Consider the following 15,631-nt stretch of genomic DNA (forward strand, 5'->3'; position numbering starts at 1 on the left):
ATGATGATGCATGTTGCCGCTTCGACAGTTTTTGATTCCGCGCCGCGTCGCGAAGCACTCGATCCCGTCCAGGAGCTCATGTCCCATTTGTATTTGACTTTCGAACTCGAGACTGGAGGGCCAGGTGCCCATCATGGCGACAGAGTTTGATGATGTGTATGTCTGTCTGAAGTTGATGCCTGAGGTCAGCGCTGACAGGACGCTCAGATTGACAAATCAGCCAGTCGTTATTGACAATGTGAGCTTCAGTGCAGGGTTAATTGGTTCACTCGCTCATACCAATAGGGATCCGGAACGATCAAAGCGGGCTTCGCGGGTCAGGAGCAGCCATCATGCTACATTCCGTCATTGTGAGTCGGCTAGGTCAAATGGCAGCTTATGCCGTCCCTCAGTGTCGGACGACCCAAGCACCTTCGAGTGATGGCGGGAGCAATAGAGGATAATCTGTTCATTGGAAAGAAGGCACAGGATTTGAGGGGTTTGTTGAAGATCATGTACCCAATGGAGCACGGCGTGGTTACGGACTGGGACGATATGGAGAGAATATGGGGCTGGGTCTACGCGGAGGGTCTGAAGGCTTTGAGCGAGGAGGTATGTTGAGTATGGCGGATGCACCGGAACTCACCCTACTCTCAGCATCCTGTACTCTTGACTGAGGCTCCTCTCAACCCGAGACAGAACCGTGATGTCGCCGCTCAGATATTCTTCGAAACGTTCAACGTACCTGCTTTCTTCACCAGTGTCCAGGCCGTACTCAGTCTGTAGGTCCGGCAGTCGTCAAATCAATAAAACTGATACATTGTCAAGGTACTCATCTGGGAGGACTACGGGAATCGTGCTCGACTCTGGAGACGGAGTGACACATGCGGTGCCTGTCTTTGAAGGCTTCTCCATGCCACATGCCATACAGAGAATCGATCTTGCTGGGAGGTACGTCAAAGAACTCTTGTTCGCGTTGGATACCAACTAACGTCAACTTATCCCAGAGACGTGACTGATCACCTCCAGTTGTTATTACGAAAAGCGGGCTACTATCTCCAGACTTCAGCCGAGAAAGAGGTCGTGCGGACGATCAAGGAGAAGACTTGTTATCTGGCACTCAACCCGGCGAAAGAGGAAAAAGATCACAGTGGCGCGTGGGAGGAGTTCAGACTGCCGGACGGGAAGGTCATACAGGTGGGTCCTGGGAAGACATGGATAATGCTGACTCGTTCCAGCTCGGTACAGAACGATTCTTAGCACCGGAAATTCTCTTCAACCCAGAACTGATAGGGCAGGAGTATCCGGGAGTGCACCAGGTCATCGTGGATTCCATCAACCGGACTGATATGGATTTACGCAAGAGCCTATTTAGCAACATTGTGATGTCCGGTGGCTCAACGCTCTGTACAGGTGAGCGAACACTGCGAGGTGAAATTCATTGCGCGCCAGGCTTCGGCGATCGTCTACTGAGCGAAGTGAAAAAGCTGGCATTAAAAGATGTCAAGCTGAAGATCTACGCCCCGCCCGAGCGAAAGGTGAGCGCGATCCAATCTACTGAGACTAACTGGAAACAGTACTCTACTTGGATAGGAGGGTCCATCCTCGCTGGACTGAGCACCTTCAAAAAGGTTCGCCACTATAGCCCATCTCAAGCTAACGCCTCGCAGATGTGGGTCAGTGCCGACGAATACAAGGAGGATCCCGATATCATACACAAAAAAGCATTCTAACGACCCACTCTGTCACCCTATGATGCATGTAATAATGACCCTATGCCGACCACTCCTTTCCGGCGTAAGAATCTGGGCCACCAATACTGGACACATCTGTCAATCCTGCAAATTCTGCCCGTAATGGAGTCACACCGATGAAACCTTCTGCAAACGCCCAAGCATCTGTTCCGAATGGAAGATTGTCACGCGAGGGCGTTAAAAGAGGCGCCATGGCTGGGGCAAAGTGGAATTTTGTCTGCTCAGGAGTCTGACCTGTATCGACTGGGGTCGCAGGATCTGACGGTAAAGCTCCAGGACCAGCCGACGATGTGGTGGATGCCGCAGAGCCATCCGAAAGCTTCTTTTGCTTCCACCAGTTGAGAGAGGGTTCTCTGCAAGGTTTCAGACATGCTCTTCTGGAACCCCACTACCTCTGCCACGACTCACAGCTGTGTCGACTTGAAGAGCTGGCCGTACGCATTCCGGCGCATGCTCGTCCAACATATTCTGCGCTTGTCTTTTTGCAGTTGCGACTCGACAAGTGGTACATTGATACTGTACACTTGAACCAACTTCTCGCCTTGATCTTCGTGTCCCCAATTCTCCCACAAGCGTTCAATGACCTCGAGGGAAACTTCGTGAGCGAGCCGAGTAGTGATATCAGGTACGGGCCGCTCGACAACGCCGTAGGACAAGGCAATCGCAGGAATGTGGTGCTCGTGCAGTGATATTGAAGAAGTAGAGGGACCAGGGATGGGTATAGACAGTGCAGCGGCTAGAGCTGCACCAAGGGTACCGGAGGACAGGGCGAAAGCTGTCGAGCAATTGCGACCGTCTGCGCACAGTCAATGGCTACTTGCAGTCAGAACTGTGTTGCAACTGACGGTTAGGGCCCGAAATCACCAAATCTATCTCCCCTGGGTAAAGATTATGCAATGCGATATTCGCGCATGTTGCAGGGGTCTGCAAATGAATCATCAATGAGATTTGTAGCAACTCTCTGCTCACCCCTGAAAGTAGAACCCACTCCATACTCTCACCGTCTCTCAGGGGCCGAGACTGGGTACAGATCTCACCATTCAGTCCATCGGGTGCTGTACCATGGCTCAGCGATACGGCAAGCTTTGGAAACTCTACCTAAGGGGTAGAAGTAAGATACTGAAATGATCTCGCTGATGGCATACGCCTTGCCGACCCTGCAGCCGCTTAGCCCAGCATCGAGGGACAGACGATAGGCAGCCTACCATGACTTCTGGCAATCTGGAATGACCACTCTCACATCCCAGCCCAGGCGCTCCTGCAGCAGTCTACAGAATCCATAGATGTTGGGCGAAGAAGTACACGGTGGACCATCATCATTCTAGGGCAACAATGAGCTATGAGCGACATTAAGGCTGCTTTATTGTATGAGACTGTGACATACAGTGAGCAGGACACATGGCCTCTGGCCGTATACCGGCAATTTTGGCATGGTGCCGTTGGATCAACCAAATGCAACGATGCTGAATGTCAGTCACGAACGAAGATCGGAGTTCGAGCCGAATCTTACGTAACTCACATATCGGACTGAACCGACATGTCACGTGCTTAGTTCAGAGCCCGACCTTTTTCGGCAAGTGCCACACTGAAGAATTTGGTGGTATATCGCCGGTGGCCATCACGGTCCTCGTCTTCGCCATCGCCACTGCTTCGAGTCTCTTTTAGTGTCAAAAAGGCTCACTAGAGACACTCTCAGGATGTCGTATCCTCCAGGATTTGGAGGTGCACCACCTGGATTTTCGGGGCCGAGTGCAGGCCCATCAGGTCAAAGTCTTCCTAACGGAGGAAGTGGTGGAGACGATGCTAGGATGGACGGAAATTTTTTCGGTCAGCTAGCCCCTGCTGAGATCGAGAAGAAGGCGAGGAAATGGAGAACGACTCAGAAGAAGAGATTCAACGAGAAGAGAAGGCGGGGTGGAGGAGGCGGAGTAGACTTTGGCAAGGCAGTGAGTGGCATTTGACGTGAAGCACAGTTGTGGCGTGTTTTGCTGATCGATCACGATCTCATCAGGAATTGCCTCCTGAGCATATTCGAAAGATCATCAAGGATCATGGAGACATGTCGAACCGAAAGTTTAGGAACGACAAACGTGTTCACCTTGGAGCACTGAAATACGTGCCCCATGCAGTGATGAAGCTGCTGGAGAACATTCCATACCCTTGGGAACAGGTCAGAGAAGTTCCTGTCCTGTATCATATCTCTGGAGCCATTACCTTTGTGAACGAAGTACCAAAGGTCATCGAGCCCGTTTATCATGCTCAATGGGCGTCAATGTGGCTAGCTATGCGAAGGGAGAAGCGTGATAGGCGACATTTCAAGCGAATGAGGTTCCCGCCATTTGACGACGAAGAACCACCTATGGACTATGGAGACAATGTGTTGGACGTGGAACCCCTTGAGGCCATTCAATTGGAGCTCGACGAGGAGGATGACGCTGCCATCATTGACTGGTTCTACGACCCAAAACCTTTGGTAGACACGCCACAGGTCAATGGATCCAGCTACCGATTCTTCCAGTTGACACTGCCACAAATGTCCAACCTGTACCGTATCGGTCGACAATTGCTGTCAGATTACTCGGACAACAATGCCTCATACCTTTTTGACAAGAAAAGCTTCTTCACAGCCAAAGCGTTGAACATTGCTCTGCCCGGAGGTCCCAAATTTGAGCCGCTTTACAGGGATGCGGAAGCCTTCGATGAGGATTGGAACGAATTCAACGACATCAATAAGGTCATTATTCGAGGAATGATCAGGTCAGAATACAAAGTTGCATTCCCGCACTTGTACAACTCGCTGCCCAGATCCGTGCACATCGGAGCATACCATGAGCCAAAGAATGTCTACATCAAAACGGACGATCCCGATCTCCCGGCGTTCTACTTCGACCCATTGATCAACCCAATCTCTCAACGTGTCGTGCAGGAGGCCCATACCTCTTTGGTCTCACACGAGGATGAGGTATTTGGTCACGGCAAGGATGAGGATGATGACGATGCCTTCGAGCTCCCCGATGAGATTGAGCCTTTTATGAAGTCGCGAGGGTTGGAAAACGAAAACACCGCGGATGCCATCGCTTTATACTGGGCAGGTTACCCTTATAACAGACGCAGTGGGAGGATGAGACGAGCTCAGGATGTTCCATTGGTGAAGAATTACTATTTGGAGCATTGCCCGCCAGACCAAGCCGTGAAGATTCGAGTGTCGTACCAGAAGCTTCTCAAGATTTACGTCTTGAACGAACTTCACAAACGAAAGCCGAAAGCCATGGCGAAAAGAAATCTGTTCCGTTCTCTCAAAAACACCAAGTTCTTCCAGTCGACAACACTGGACTGGGTCGAAGTCGGCTTGCAGCTCTGTCGACAGGGCTACAATATGCTCAACCTTCTGATACACCGAAAGAATCTCAATTATCTTCATCTGGACTACAATCTCAACCTGAAACCAATCAAAACGCTTACCACCAAAGAGAGGAAGAAGTCCAGGTTTGGAAACGCGTTCCATCTTTGCAGAGAGATCCTCCGACTCACCAAGTTGATCGTGGACGCCCATGTTCAGTTCCGGTTGGGCAACATCGACGCCTTCCAGCTCGCTGATGGTCTTCAATACATGTTCGCGCACATCGGACAGCTCACGGGAATGTACAGGTATGTCAAGTTCGACCGATACGACATGAGGCTGATCTGCGTCTAGATACAAGTACAAGCTCATGAAGCAAATTCGAATGTGCAAAGACTTGAAGCATCTCATCTATTCCCGCTTCAACACGGGTCCAGTGGGCAAGGGAGCAGGTGTCGGATTCTGGGCACCAGGATGGCGAGTCTGGCTATTCTTCATGCGTGGTATCGTGCCTCTCCTGGAAAGATGGCTTGGGAACTTGCTGGCTAGACAATTTGAAGGACGAAACTCCAAGGGAACCGCCAGCACGGTCACCAAGCAGCGTGTTGAAAGTCATTACGACTTGGAATTGCGTGCGCAAGTCATGCACGACATCTTAGAGTGAGTGGATGCCAAGTCTATCTTTTTCTACTCCCTTCCCTATCCTCCCGTCCTGCCGTATCTGCACCTTCGTGGTGGATCGCTAATATTCTTACAGTATGATGCCTGAGAATTTGCGAGGAAATAAGGCGAAAACAATCTTGCAAGTGAGTGGGCTCTTCATATATCCCTGGCTTGCCGTAGGGCGTTGAGGGAGGCAGAACTCGGAGGGATGTGGCAATGCCGCCATGATCTTCTCCGACTCCGAGTGGCAGCTCTTGTGCCACCCTCATCCGTCTCGTGTTATCTGATTCAAGAAGATATGCTTACGCTGCCGTTCAGCATCTATCCGAGGCATGGCGATGTTGGAAAGCGAACATTCCCTGGAAGGTCCCTGGAATGCCGGCCGCCATTGAGAACATCATCCTTCGTTACGTCAAATCCAAGTCCGACTTCTATACCTCCGTCGCTCACTACAATCGGGAGCGTATCAGGCGAGGAGCAACGGTTGACAAGGCTGTCGTCCGTAAGAACCTTGGTCGACTCACTCGACTGTGGAGCAAGGCCGAACAAGAGCGACAAAACGGATACCTCAAGGATGGTCCGTATGTCTCCTCTGAAACCGCTGTGGCTATTTACACCTCGACTGTTCATTGGCTCGAGTCGCGTAAATTTGCCCCAATCCCGTTCCCACCCCTCTCCTACAAGTGAGTTTTTTTTTTCGCTCTCGAGCTTCACTGATCAACGGCAGGCATGACACCAAGTTGCTGGTCCTCGCTCTTGAGAAGCTGAAGGAGGCGTATTCTGTTCAAGGACGACTCAATCAGTCTCAACGAGAAGAACTGGCGCTTGTCGAACAAGCTTATGATAACCCTCACGAATGTCTCTCGCGTATCAAGCGATTGTTGTTGACCCAGAGAGCATTCAAGGAGGCTGGTATCGAGTTCTTTGACACCTACTCTAAGATTACTCCTTGCTACGACATCGAGCCAGTCGAGAAGATCACCGACGCGTATCTGGATCAATACGTGAGTAGTCTTGCCCTCAAACAGTCGATCGCTGATTTTCTCCCAACAGCTTCACTACGAAGCGGATAAAAGACACCTCTTCCCCAACTGGATCAAGCCGAGCGATAATGAACCCCCTCCTCTCCTGGTCTACAAATGGTGTCAGGCCACCTCGAATCTCACGGACATTTGGGATACTGAAAACGGGGAATGCGTTGTCATGATGGAGACTACCCTCTCGCGTGTCTACGAGAAAATTGACCTGACTCTGCTCAACCGTCTCCTTCGTCTGGTCTGTGACGCCAATTTGAGTGACTACATGACATCTAAGAACAACACGGCGTTGACTTTCAAGGACATGTCTCACATCAACGTCTATGTAAGTTCGAGCTATATGTTTTGCGCTCTACTGATCCTTTCCGCAGGGTATGATACGAGGTCTCCAATTCTCAAGTTTCGTCTTCCAGTACTATGGATTGGTTCTCGATCTCCTCATCCTTGGTCTTCAGCGAGCCTCCGAGATCGCCGGACCGGCAGCGATGCCCAACGGTTTCTTACAATACCGAGACCAAGCAACTGAGACTCGTCACCCAATCAGATTCTATTCGCGTTATGTCGATAAATTGCACATCCTTTTCAGATTTACCGCCGACGAAGCAAGAGATCTCATTCAACGATACTTGTCGGTGCAGCCTGACCCTAATAATGAGAACGTCATTGGTAAGTGCTAACATTTTGACCGCATCCCCCCCCCAACTTCGCCCCACTTACCTTCCTTCAACAATGCTGTATAACTGACGATGCCGAACTTTAGGCTACAACACTCGACGATGCTGGCCTCGAGACTGCAGGATGCGCTTGGTCAAGCACGATGTCAACCTGGGGAGAGCTGTGTTCTGGAATGTCAAAAATTCGCTTCCTCGTTCCCTCACGACCATCGAATGGGACGAGTCATTCGTCTCTGTGTATTCCAAGGACAATCCGCAACTCCTCTTCTCCATGTGCGGCTTCGAGGTCCGCATCCTGCCCCGTGTCCGGACGCAGAACGGAGAGGCTTATTCGCTCAAGGACGGCGTTTGGAACTTGGTTCAAGAATCGACTAAGAGCCGAAATGCCCAGGCCTTCCTCCGAGTCAGCGAGGAGGGTATTCAGGACTTCAACAACCGTATCAGGCAGGTCCTGATGTCATCGGGCTCCGCTACGTATGCCAAGATCATCAATAAAGTAGGTCGCTGCGACTGCTCTCCTCGATATCTGGGTCCCAGGGCACCTTCTGGAGCCCGTGGGAGACTAAAGACGTCTTCAAAACCGATCATTTAATTATTTTGAGCAATTTGCTGACTCTGTCACAGTGGAACACCACCCTCATTGGTCTCATGACGTACTACCGAGAAGCAGTCATCTCCACTCCCGAGTTGCTCGACGCCCTGGTCAAGGCTGAGAACAAGGTGCAAACCCGAGTCAAGATCGGTCTCAATTCAAAAATGCCCTCGCGTTTCCCTCCGTGCGTGTTTTATTCGCCAAAGGAGTTGGGAGGTCTCGGAATGCTGTCTATGGGCTTCGTCCTCATCCCTCAGTCCGATCTCAGGTGGTCCAAGCAGACAGACAGCGGTGGCATCACCCATTTCCGATCTGGTATGACCCATGAGGAGGATCAACTTATCCCGAACCTTTACCGATATTTGGTTCCGTGGGAAGCAGAATTTTTGGATTCGGCCCGTGTCTGGTCCGAATATGCCATGAAGCGTAAAGAAGCCACCGCATCCAACAGGCGACTAACCTTGGAAGATCTGGAAGATTCATGGGACAGAGGTATTCCCAGAATCAACACTCTGTTCCAGAAGGATCGACACACTCTAGCTTATGACAAGGGATGGCGTGTAAGTCGGAAACTGTGTCTTCGAGCCTCTCTGAGTCGAAGATGGTGACTATGAACCCTCTCTGACCCCCCATTGCAGGTCCGACAGTACTTCCAACAGTTCCATCGGCTCAGGGCTATGCCATTCATGTGGACCAACAACAGGCACGATGGCAAACTTTGGAATTTGAATTCGTACCGAGTCGATGTTATCGCTGCTCTTGGTGGAGTCGAAGGAATTCTTGAACACAGCTTGTTCGCGGCTACAGCATTCCCGAGTTGGGAGGGCCTTTTCTGGGAAGTGCGTGGCGCCGTAGCGCTCAGAGGCAACGCTAATGAAACTTAGAAATCCTCTGGCTTCGAGGAGTCCATGAAATACAAGAAATTGACAAACGGTAGGCAGTGCCACATTGTTCCATGACCTGACTTCGATCACAGCCCAACGATCCGGTCTGTCTCAGATCCCTAACCGAAGATTCACCATGTGGTGGAGTCCGACCATCAATCGTGCCAACGGTATGATTGAGACCGTGCAGTGGATGTATCACTTTCAGCTGACGTTTTCTTTCAGTCTATGTCGGTTTCCAAGTCCAGCTGGATTTGACTGGTTGCTTCATGCACGGCAAGATCCCCACGCTCAAGATCTCCCTCATTCAGATCTTCCGTGCCCATTTGTGGCAGAAGATTCACGAGAGTGTTGTCATGGATTTGTGTCAGATCTTCGACCAGGAGTTGGAGTCCCTGGCGATTGAAACAGTGCAAAAGGAAACCATTCACCCTCGAAAGAGTTACAAGATGAACAGCAGTTCCTCAGACATTCTCTTGTTCTCTTCCTACAAATGGCAAACCAGTCGACCATCGCTCATTACCGACAATAAGGATGTGCTCGAGGGTACTAGCAACAAGTACTGGCTCGACATTCAGCTTCGATGGGGAGACTTTGACTCGCACGACATTGAGCGATACGCTCGAGCCAAGTACCTCGATTACAGCTCAGACAGTCAATCGATTTACCCCTCGCCCACAGGTGTCTTGATCGCCATCGATCTCGCGTATAACTTGTACTCTGGGTATGGTGTCTGGGCTCCTGGATTCAAGCCACTTTTGCAGCAGGCGATGGCCAAGATCATGAAGGCCAACCCAGCTCTGTATGTCCTTCGAGAACGAATTCGAAAAGGTCTCCAGCTGTACTCTTCCGAGCCGACTGAGCCATACCTCAATTCGAGCAACTACTCGGAACTTTTCTCGAACCAGGTCATCTTCTTCGTCGACGACTCGCAGGTCTATCGAGTGACGATCCATAAGACTATGGAGGGTAACCTGACCACGAAGCCTATCAATGGTGCCATCTTCATCTTCAACCCTCGAACAGGACAGTTGTTCTTGAAGATCATTCACACCTCCGTCTGGGCAGGTCAGAAGCGTCTCGGACAGCTTGCCAAGTGGAAGACTGCCGAAGAGGTCGCCGCTCTTATCCGATCTCTCCCTGTAGAAGAGCAGCCGAAGCAAGTCATCGTCACGCGAAAGGGTATGCTCGATCCCTTGGAGGTACACTTGTTGGATTTCCCAAATATCGTCATCAAAGGTTCAGAGTTGCAGATGCCCTTCCAAGCGGCTCTCAAGATCGAAAAGTTCGGTGATCTCATCCTGCGGGCCACGCAGCCACAACTTGTGTTGTTCTCGCTCTATGATGATTGGCTTCAGAGCATCTCAAGCTACACGGCCTTCTCCCGACTCATCCTGCTACTTCGAGCTCTACATGTTAATTCGGAGAAGGCGAAGATCATTCTTCGACCCGATCGGAATACAATTACGGAGTCGTATCGTGAGTTCTCGGTCTCTGTACCCTGTCTTGAATTGCCCCCTCCTACAAGCATCCGTGAGCAGGGCGTGTAGCTGCCGTGCATCAACGGGTCCCGGGATGCTTCACAGCATCCAAGACCTACGCTAGTGCGGGCTCCGGCACTGCCCAAAAATTGGTTCTGCTTTGCCTTAGCCTCTGCGCCACTGCTCTTTCCCATTTCATGCCTTTGACCCTGCGATTATTCGTGTGCATGCCCGCTGACAGTCCTACAGACATTTGGCCGACCTTGGAAGACTCTCAATGGATGGCAGTGGAAGTTGCCTTGAAAGATCTCATTTTGGCGGACTTTGGGAAACGAAACAGTGTCAACGTCGCGTCTTTGACCGCGAGTGAAATTCGAGGTGAGAACTGCCTCCAGGCTTTCGTCTAGCTCTTGCTGATGGGTCTGTAGACATCATTCTTGGAATGGAGATCAGTGCTCCAAGCGTTCAAAGACAGCAAGCAGCAGAAGTGAGTCCATGCGGAGACCAGCTTCCCGATCTTAAACATCGCTGACACAAGTGAATTCCAGCTCGAGAAGGCCAACGAAGCCGCATCGCAAGTTACTGCATTGCAAACAAAGACTACCAACATCCACGGAGACGAGATCAATGTGGTGACTACCACCCAATACGAGCAGCAGACCTTTGCCAGTAAATCCGACTGGCGAGTCCGCGCTATTAGTGCCACGAATTTGCCACTTCGAATCAACCACCTCTTCGTCGGAAACGATGATGTCAAGGACGATGCTGCGAGCTACACCTACGTCGTCCCCAAGAACATTCTGAAGACCTTTATCGTTAGCGCGGATCTTCGAACGCAGGTCGTCGCCTACCTGTACGGATCTTCGCCTCCCGACAACCCGCAGGTCAAGGAGATCAAGGCGTTGGCATGGGTTCCCCAGCGAGGTACAAACAACTCGGTGGATCTTCCCGTCGCTCTCCCCAAGCACGACTTTTTGCTTAAGGACATGGAGCCTTTGGGATGGATCAAAACACAAACTCAGGAATTGAACCATCTTGCGCCGGCCGACGTCACGACTCAAGCCAAGATCATGGCTGCGCATCCAGAGTGGGGTCCAAACTCCATTTGTATCACCTGTGCCTTTACTCCTGGGTCAGTCTCGCTCAATGCTTGGGAGATTACTGTCGCCGGATTCGAGTGGGGTCGCAAGAATCAAGACGTCACCGGTGCGCACGCCGGTTTCAACCCCTCTATGGCCAATAGAGTTCAATTGCTGCTATCCGACAGGATCTTGGGTATGACCCTGGTCCCTGAAGGTGGAGTGTGGAACTACGGTATTGGCCTCACTCAGAGCTGGACCGAAAAGGTGGCATACAACATGACCCTTGACAAGCCCGAGGCCTTCTGGAGCGCTGTGCATCGTCCCAACGCTTTCCTCAACTTTGCGGCAATGGAAGGCGATGATGCGGCGGACGTCGAGAACAGTCTGGAGTAGACGGTGAACGAAGGAGTGGCGAGGGCCAATTGTGTATAAAACATTTCGAGAAAGACTGAGACTGGATTCGTTGTACCATAAAACGAGAACAAGATACGATTTTCACCATGCATCCGCGATTCATTGCACAACTCGTCAATCACTCTCCTCCTGTTCATTCGCTTGTTCTATGCGCCGACCAGCGAAAAGCCAGTAGTTTTGAACTAGGAAGATGATATCAAATACAAGAGAGATGATGGATAATCCAAGCTTGACAGGATTGGCAATGATCCCAGTTGGATCGTGCTCGATATAGATAGAGGAAACAACAAGTTGGATGAACGATAGCACAGAGCCCATGAAGTCCTGCGATGTCAGTTTGCGTTGGAGATCAAGGCTCACCGTAATGATCGTCCCAATGGCGAACCCTTCTACGCTCCTTAGTTGCCAATTTAGAATGACCTGAGGAATGTATTTGACGAGACTTATGACAAGTTTCATACTGGAGACAAAGTAAAGCCAGTCTAACAGCTGCAGTCTTCCTGCCCAGACCATGATTGCCGTTACGAAACAAGCGATGAGGATGAGGTAGATCCCCAATTGGACAACTTTTGAGGGGATGACAGGATCCGCAGGCAGGAAGACATCCTTGCTGATTGTACGACCCAGTAATGGCTCTGATTCTGCCGTCGCAGAGCTCGCGTTCGATTTGGACCTTCTACGTGGTCGATTTTTGTATCCATAGTACCAGACTTGAACGAGAGTAATGGCTGACAGGATAGATGCGTGCAGTGAAAAGGCGAGATCCGACTTTGAGACCTGCGGAGCATGGCCGCCATGTCTGTCCCGGTATTGATGTCGTGCAACAGGATTGAAGTACATTCCCCATGACCAGACGGTGAGAGCGAGATGCCCTAGGGGATTGATGTAGGCGAAATCCGGAGACAGTCCGCTAGTCTGCTTTCGCCGGTAATTCAGGATGACTTGAGGGTAAAAGGAGAGGGACCATGCAGAGAAGTAGAGGACGCCTGTGAGGGAGACGATGGCGTCCGCCACTGGATGATGATGATCGACGACCATGTCAATCCCCTCCCCCGGTCGCTCAGACCAATCTGAAGCTTCCTTGTTGGGTAACGATTACCGCTCAGGCTGGCTGTCCATATATAGCTGCTCATCAACTTAACTTTATAGGCCTCAAGTCTTGCGGCATTTCGGGCGCTTAAATAGTTGATTGCGTAATACGTTTTCATCATGTTGGCAATTCGACGCCTCCTGAGTATCGACGACGAGGAGGATGTCCAGCCGGGGAGAGGGTTTCCAGGATGGCGTCGAGAGTATTGACATTGAGCGCAAGATACGCGCATGGATGAGTCAATCAGTCGAGGACCGGACGTGAAGCCTCTCAAGATGCTGGGCACTCCAACGGTCCACTATCCTCCGGTAGGGAGGTTCATACCTCAAATACCTACTCAGTTTCAGATTTACGAGTAGGTACAAGAGCCTCGATCATCTGGTGTTGGGTGTTGACAACCGCTCAGCTCTTACTTGATCGATCCGCAATGGCAGATCAAATTCACAATCATCTGGACATCGGTCCTGGCATTCACCACCATTGCATCCATCCCCTTCATACTTAGATCGTGGCGGTCGGGCAGATTGTACTCAGGCCTCCTAGTCTGCGAGCGAATGGACAGGATACCGGGTCATGGAGTTGCTGAAGCAGATAGCTCGTCTCGTCCATCACTAGCCAGACCTTCAACCTCCCGGATGGTCATGACGCTAGGGGCTTTGTGGCAGTCATTCACCTACATGACTTTCCCCCTACCGCGGTTGTCTAAAAAACGGCACATCGCCGAACGACCCATCCGGACCCTATATGCGTCGCTTTCGGTGGCACAGATGCTGCTGGTCCTCGCTTATGCTGGCACTGTTGTCGCCTGTTTCACAACGGGTGCCCAACTCAGGAACAATTCCAACCGAGCCGGTGAGTTTGGAGGAAGCACTGACGCCATGCCCAAGCTGAAATGCGCTCTCATAAGGCTTCATTGGTGTGGCGACGCTGCCTGTGATCTTTTTGCTTTCTCTGAAATCGCCCCTACCTCTACCTGTCTTTCTCCCAAGCCTGTCTTACGAAAACTACAACTTTCTTCATCGTTGGGCGGGACGTGTGCTGTTTCTGTGTATCTCGGTGCACGGCGGGTTGTGGTGCAATCAATTCATCAGCACGGGGCAATGGGATCAGATGACTGCCACGAAGACCGTTCGAGGTTTGCTATCGTATGGATTATTGGGAGGTATTGTCATCACGAGCTTGAAGCCCGTCCGCAGAATGTGTTATCAGCTCTTCTGGATAGCCCAGTGAGTCTCCTGGGGGAGCTGTGGTACCTTCGCTCATATCTTCAAAGCGTACTCCTCGTCGTTGGTTTTTTCGCAGCTATCTCCTATCACACGCCGTATGCTCGTCCATGGATCTACCCCTGCATCGCTCTCTACACCTACGAGTAAGCTCACTGTCCTATCGCCTGACTGACAGGCTAGCGTGGCCGTCCGCTGCATTCGTTTCCGCATCAAAGACGCAGTGGTCAGTGCCATTGATTCTATTCAGACACTTGTGAGATACAAGCAGCTGGTAGAGGCTGATGTTGGTCAGATCTACATCCCCGACTGCGATTATGGCTGGTTGCCGACTCAGCACGTCTTCTTACGTGTTTTCCGAGGACCTGGCATCTTCGAGTCGCATCCTTTCACCATTACAAATGCGGCGGCGTGGCCCGGATCGGGCAGTCCGCGAGGCATCGTACTTTACGCGAGTATCGCCGGCGACTGGACTCGACGTCTGCACGAGTCTGCGGTGGAGCGGCAAATTGGCTTTGCAGACTTAGACGATCTGCAATCTGAGCAAGATCTGTTCCTGGCCTTGGAGAAGAAATCCGGTCAGCAGTACGATGAATCCGGAAAACGAGTCAAAGTCATGATTGATGGCCCTTATGGCGGATTGAAGATCGACCTCGCAGTCTCGAATCATGTCCTTGTAATTGCTGGTGGGAGCGGGGTGACATTCCTGCTGGGAACCATGGAAGAAGTGTTGCGATGTCATCGATGTGCTAGTCCCACAAAGGTCACAGCGGTCTGGACGGTCGCAACATTTGGTGAGCTGAAGCCGGCCATGTGTATTTTGCACTGACGCCAAAGTCAGCCTCTGTAGAGGGCTTGTCGTCCACCTTCTCATACCTGAGCGAGCGTGCTGGCCGGCTTGGCATCGAATTCTCGCTCGAGATCCATGCTCGTGGCAGCTCGGCAGTCTCCACCGACCATACCTTACCTGCCAATACCATCATACACGACACAAGGCTCAATGTCCCGGACCTGATACGTAAGCATGTGACAATTCCGAGCAGACAGGACGTCGAAGATGGTGGCGCAGAAGTGTCCTCCGGCGGACTGGCAGTCATTGCTTGCGGTCCGGAGAGTCTGGTGGCTGAAGCTAGAAATGTCATCTCGCTATTGAGCATTAGCGATAGAGTCCGCGCAGGAGGTGTTGTATTCCACGGCGAGAGCTATGCTCTATAGCATAGACACGCGCCATGACTGATGTATTAATTGTACTTTTCTCTCGCTCCATGGCAGCATTCCTGAGACGGACCCGGGAGATCTGCCAAAGCCGATCAACGGAATGATGAAATCCCGAAAAGTTGTGATCTGGCTGACTGTTGAGTTGCTCTACGTTTGGCACACACTCATTTCTAAGATGGCATTGCCGGCTGGTCCGTCGA

The 15,631-nt window shown here is 51.3% G+C and overlaps 5 protein-coding genes across 5 annotated transcripts; 3 read left to right on the plus strand and 2 right to left on the minus strand.

Annotated features, from left to right (window-relative positions):
* Positions 1-133: 133 nt before the first annotated feature.
* BD324DRAFT_580079 (actin family) lies at positions 134-1,712 on the plus strand (the record flags this gene model as incomplete). Its single annotated transcript, XM_022013426.1, has 11 exons — positions 134-156; positions 208-238; positions 286-350; positions 393-591; positions 637-761; positions 808-930; positions 987-1,176; positions 1,218-1,392; positions 1,432-1,517; positions 1,557-1,610; positions 1,650-1,712. 11 exons carry the CDS (start codon positions 134-136, stop codon positions 1,710-1,712), a joined length of 1,134 nt encoding a protein of 377 aa, XP_021870863.1.
* Positions 1,713-1,752: 40 nt separating this feature from the next.
* BD324DRAFT_651277 (survival protein sure-like phosphatase/nucleotidase) lies at positions 1,753-3,165 on the minus strand (the record flags this gene model as incomplete). Its single annotated transcript, XM_022018305.1, has 7 exons — positions 1,753-2,086; positions 2,142-2,529; positions 2,579-2,657; positions 2,703-2,788; positions 2,832-2,890; positions 2,939-3,054; positions 3,118-3,165. 7 exons carry the CDS (start codon positions 3,163-3,165, stop codon positions 1,753-1,755), a joined length of 1,110 nt encoding a protein of 369 aa, XP_021870864.1.
* Positions 3,166-3,541: 376 nt separating this feature from the next.
* On the plus strand, positions 3,542-11,879 carry BD324DRAFT_580195 (NUC071 domain-domain-containing protein; the record flags this gene model as incomplete). Its single annotated transcript, XM_022013427.1, has 17 exons — positions 3,542-3,679; positions 3,745-5,381; positions 5,428-5,733; positions 5,831-5,879; positions 6,055-6,419; positions 6,464-6,740; positions 6,790-7,098; positions 7,145-7,439; positions 7,534-7,943; positions 8,072-8,599; positions 8,678-8,878; positions 8,924-8,972; positions 9,016-9,093; positions 9,149-10,402; positions 10,654-10,782; positions 10,833-10,891; positions 10,953-11,879. 17 exons carry the CDS (start codon positions 3,542-3,544, stop codon positions 11,877-11,879), a joined length of 7,011 nt encoding a protein of 2,336 aa, XP_021870865.1.
* Positions 11,880-11,982: 103 nt separating this feature from the next.
* Positions 11,983-13,026, minus strand: BD324DRAFT_645790 (putative L-cystine transporter). Its single transcript, XM_022017615.1, has 2 exons — positions 12,261-13,026; positions 11,983-12,224 (listed from the first exon to the last, which is right to left on the minus strand). The coding sequence occupies exons 1-2, from the start codon at positions 12,936-12,938 to the stop codon at positions 12,015-12,017; spliced, it is 888 nt and encodes a 295-aa protein (XP_021870866.1). The 5' UTR covers positions 12,939-13,026; the 3' UTR covers positions 11,983-12,014.
* Positions 13,027-13,063: 37 nt separating this feature from the next.
* On the plus strand, positions 13,064-15,468 carry BD324DRAFT_627198 (hypothetical protein). Its single transcript, XM_022015972.1, has 7 exons — positions 13,064-13,345; positions 13,397-13,842; positions 13,898-14,216; positions 14,264-14,359; positions 14,397-14,469; positions 14,509-15,007; positions 15,055-15,468. The coding sequence occupies exons 1-7, from the start codon at positions 13,221-13,223 to the stop codon at positions 15,426-15,428; spliced, it is 1,932 nt and encodes a 643-aa protein (XP_021870867.1). The 5' UTR covers positions 13,064-13,220; the 3' UTR covers positions 15,429-15,468.
* The last annotated feature ends 163 nt before the right edge of the window (positions 15,469-15,631 follow it).

The sequence above is a fragment of the Kockovaella imperatae genome (assembly GCF_002102565.1).
Source record: "Kockovaella imperatae strain NRRL Y-17943 chromosome Unknown BD324scaffold_7, whole genome shotgun sequence".
NCBI classification, from domain to species: domain Eukaryota; kingdom Fungi; phylum Basidiomycota; class Tremellomycetes; order Tremellales; family Cuniculitremaceae; genus Kockovaella; species Kockovaella imperatae.

Coding starts and splice junctions, on each gene's coding strand:
- BD324DRAFT_645790 (XM_022017615.1), bottom strand. CDS start 12,938: ATGGTCGTCGATCATCATCATCCAGTGGCGGACGCCATCGTCTCCCTC. Junction 12,225..12,260: donor CCATTGGGACGATCATTACG/GTGAGCCTTGAT, acceptor CTGACATCGCAG/GACTTCATGGGCTCTGTGCT.
- BD324DRAFT_627198 (XM_022015972.1), top strand. CDS start 13,221: ATGGATGAGTCAATCAGTCGAGGACCGGACGTGAAGCCTCTCAAGATG. Junction 13,346..13,396: donor ACTCAGTTTCAGATTTACGA/GTAGGTACAAGA, acceptor ACAACCGCTCAG/CTCTTACTTGATCGATCCGC. Junction 14,360..14,396: donor ATCGCTCTCTACACCTACGA/GTAAGCTCACTG, acceptor CTGACAGGCTAG/CGTGGCCGTCCGCTGCATTC.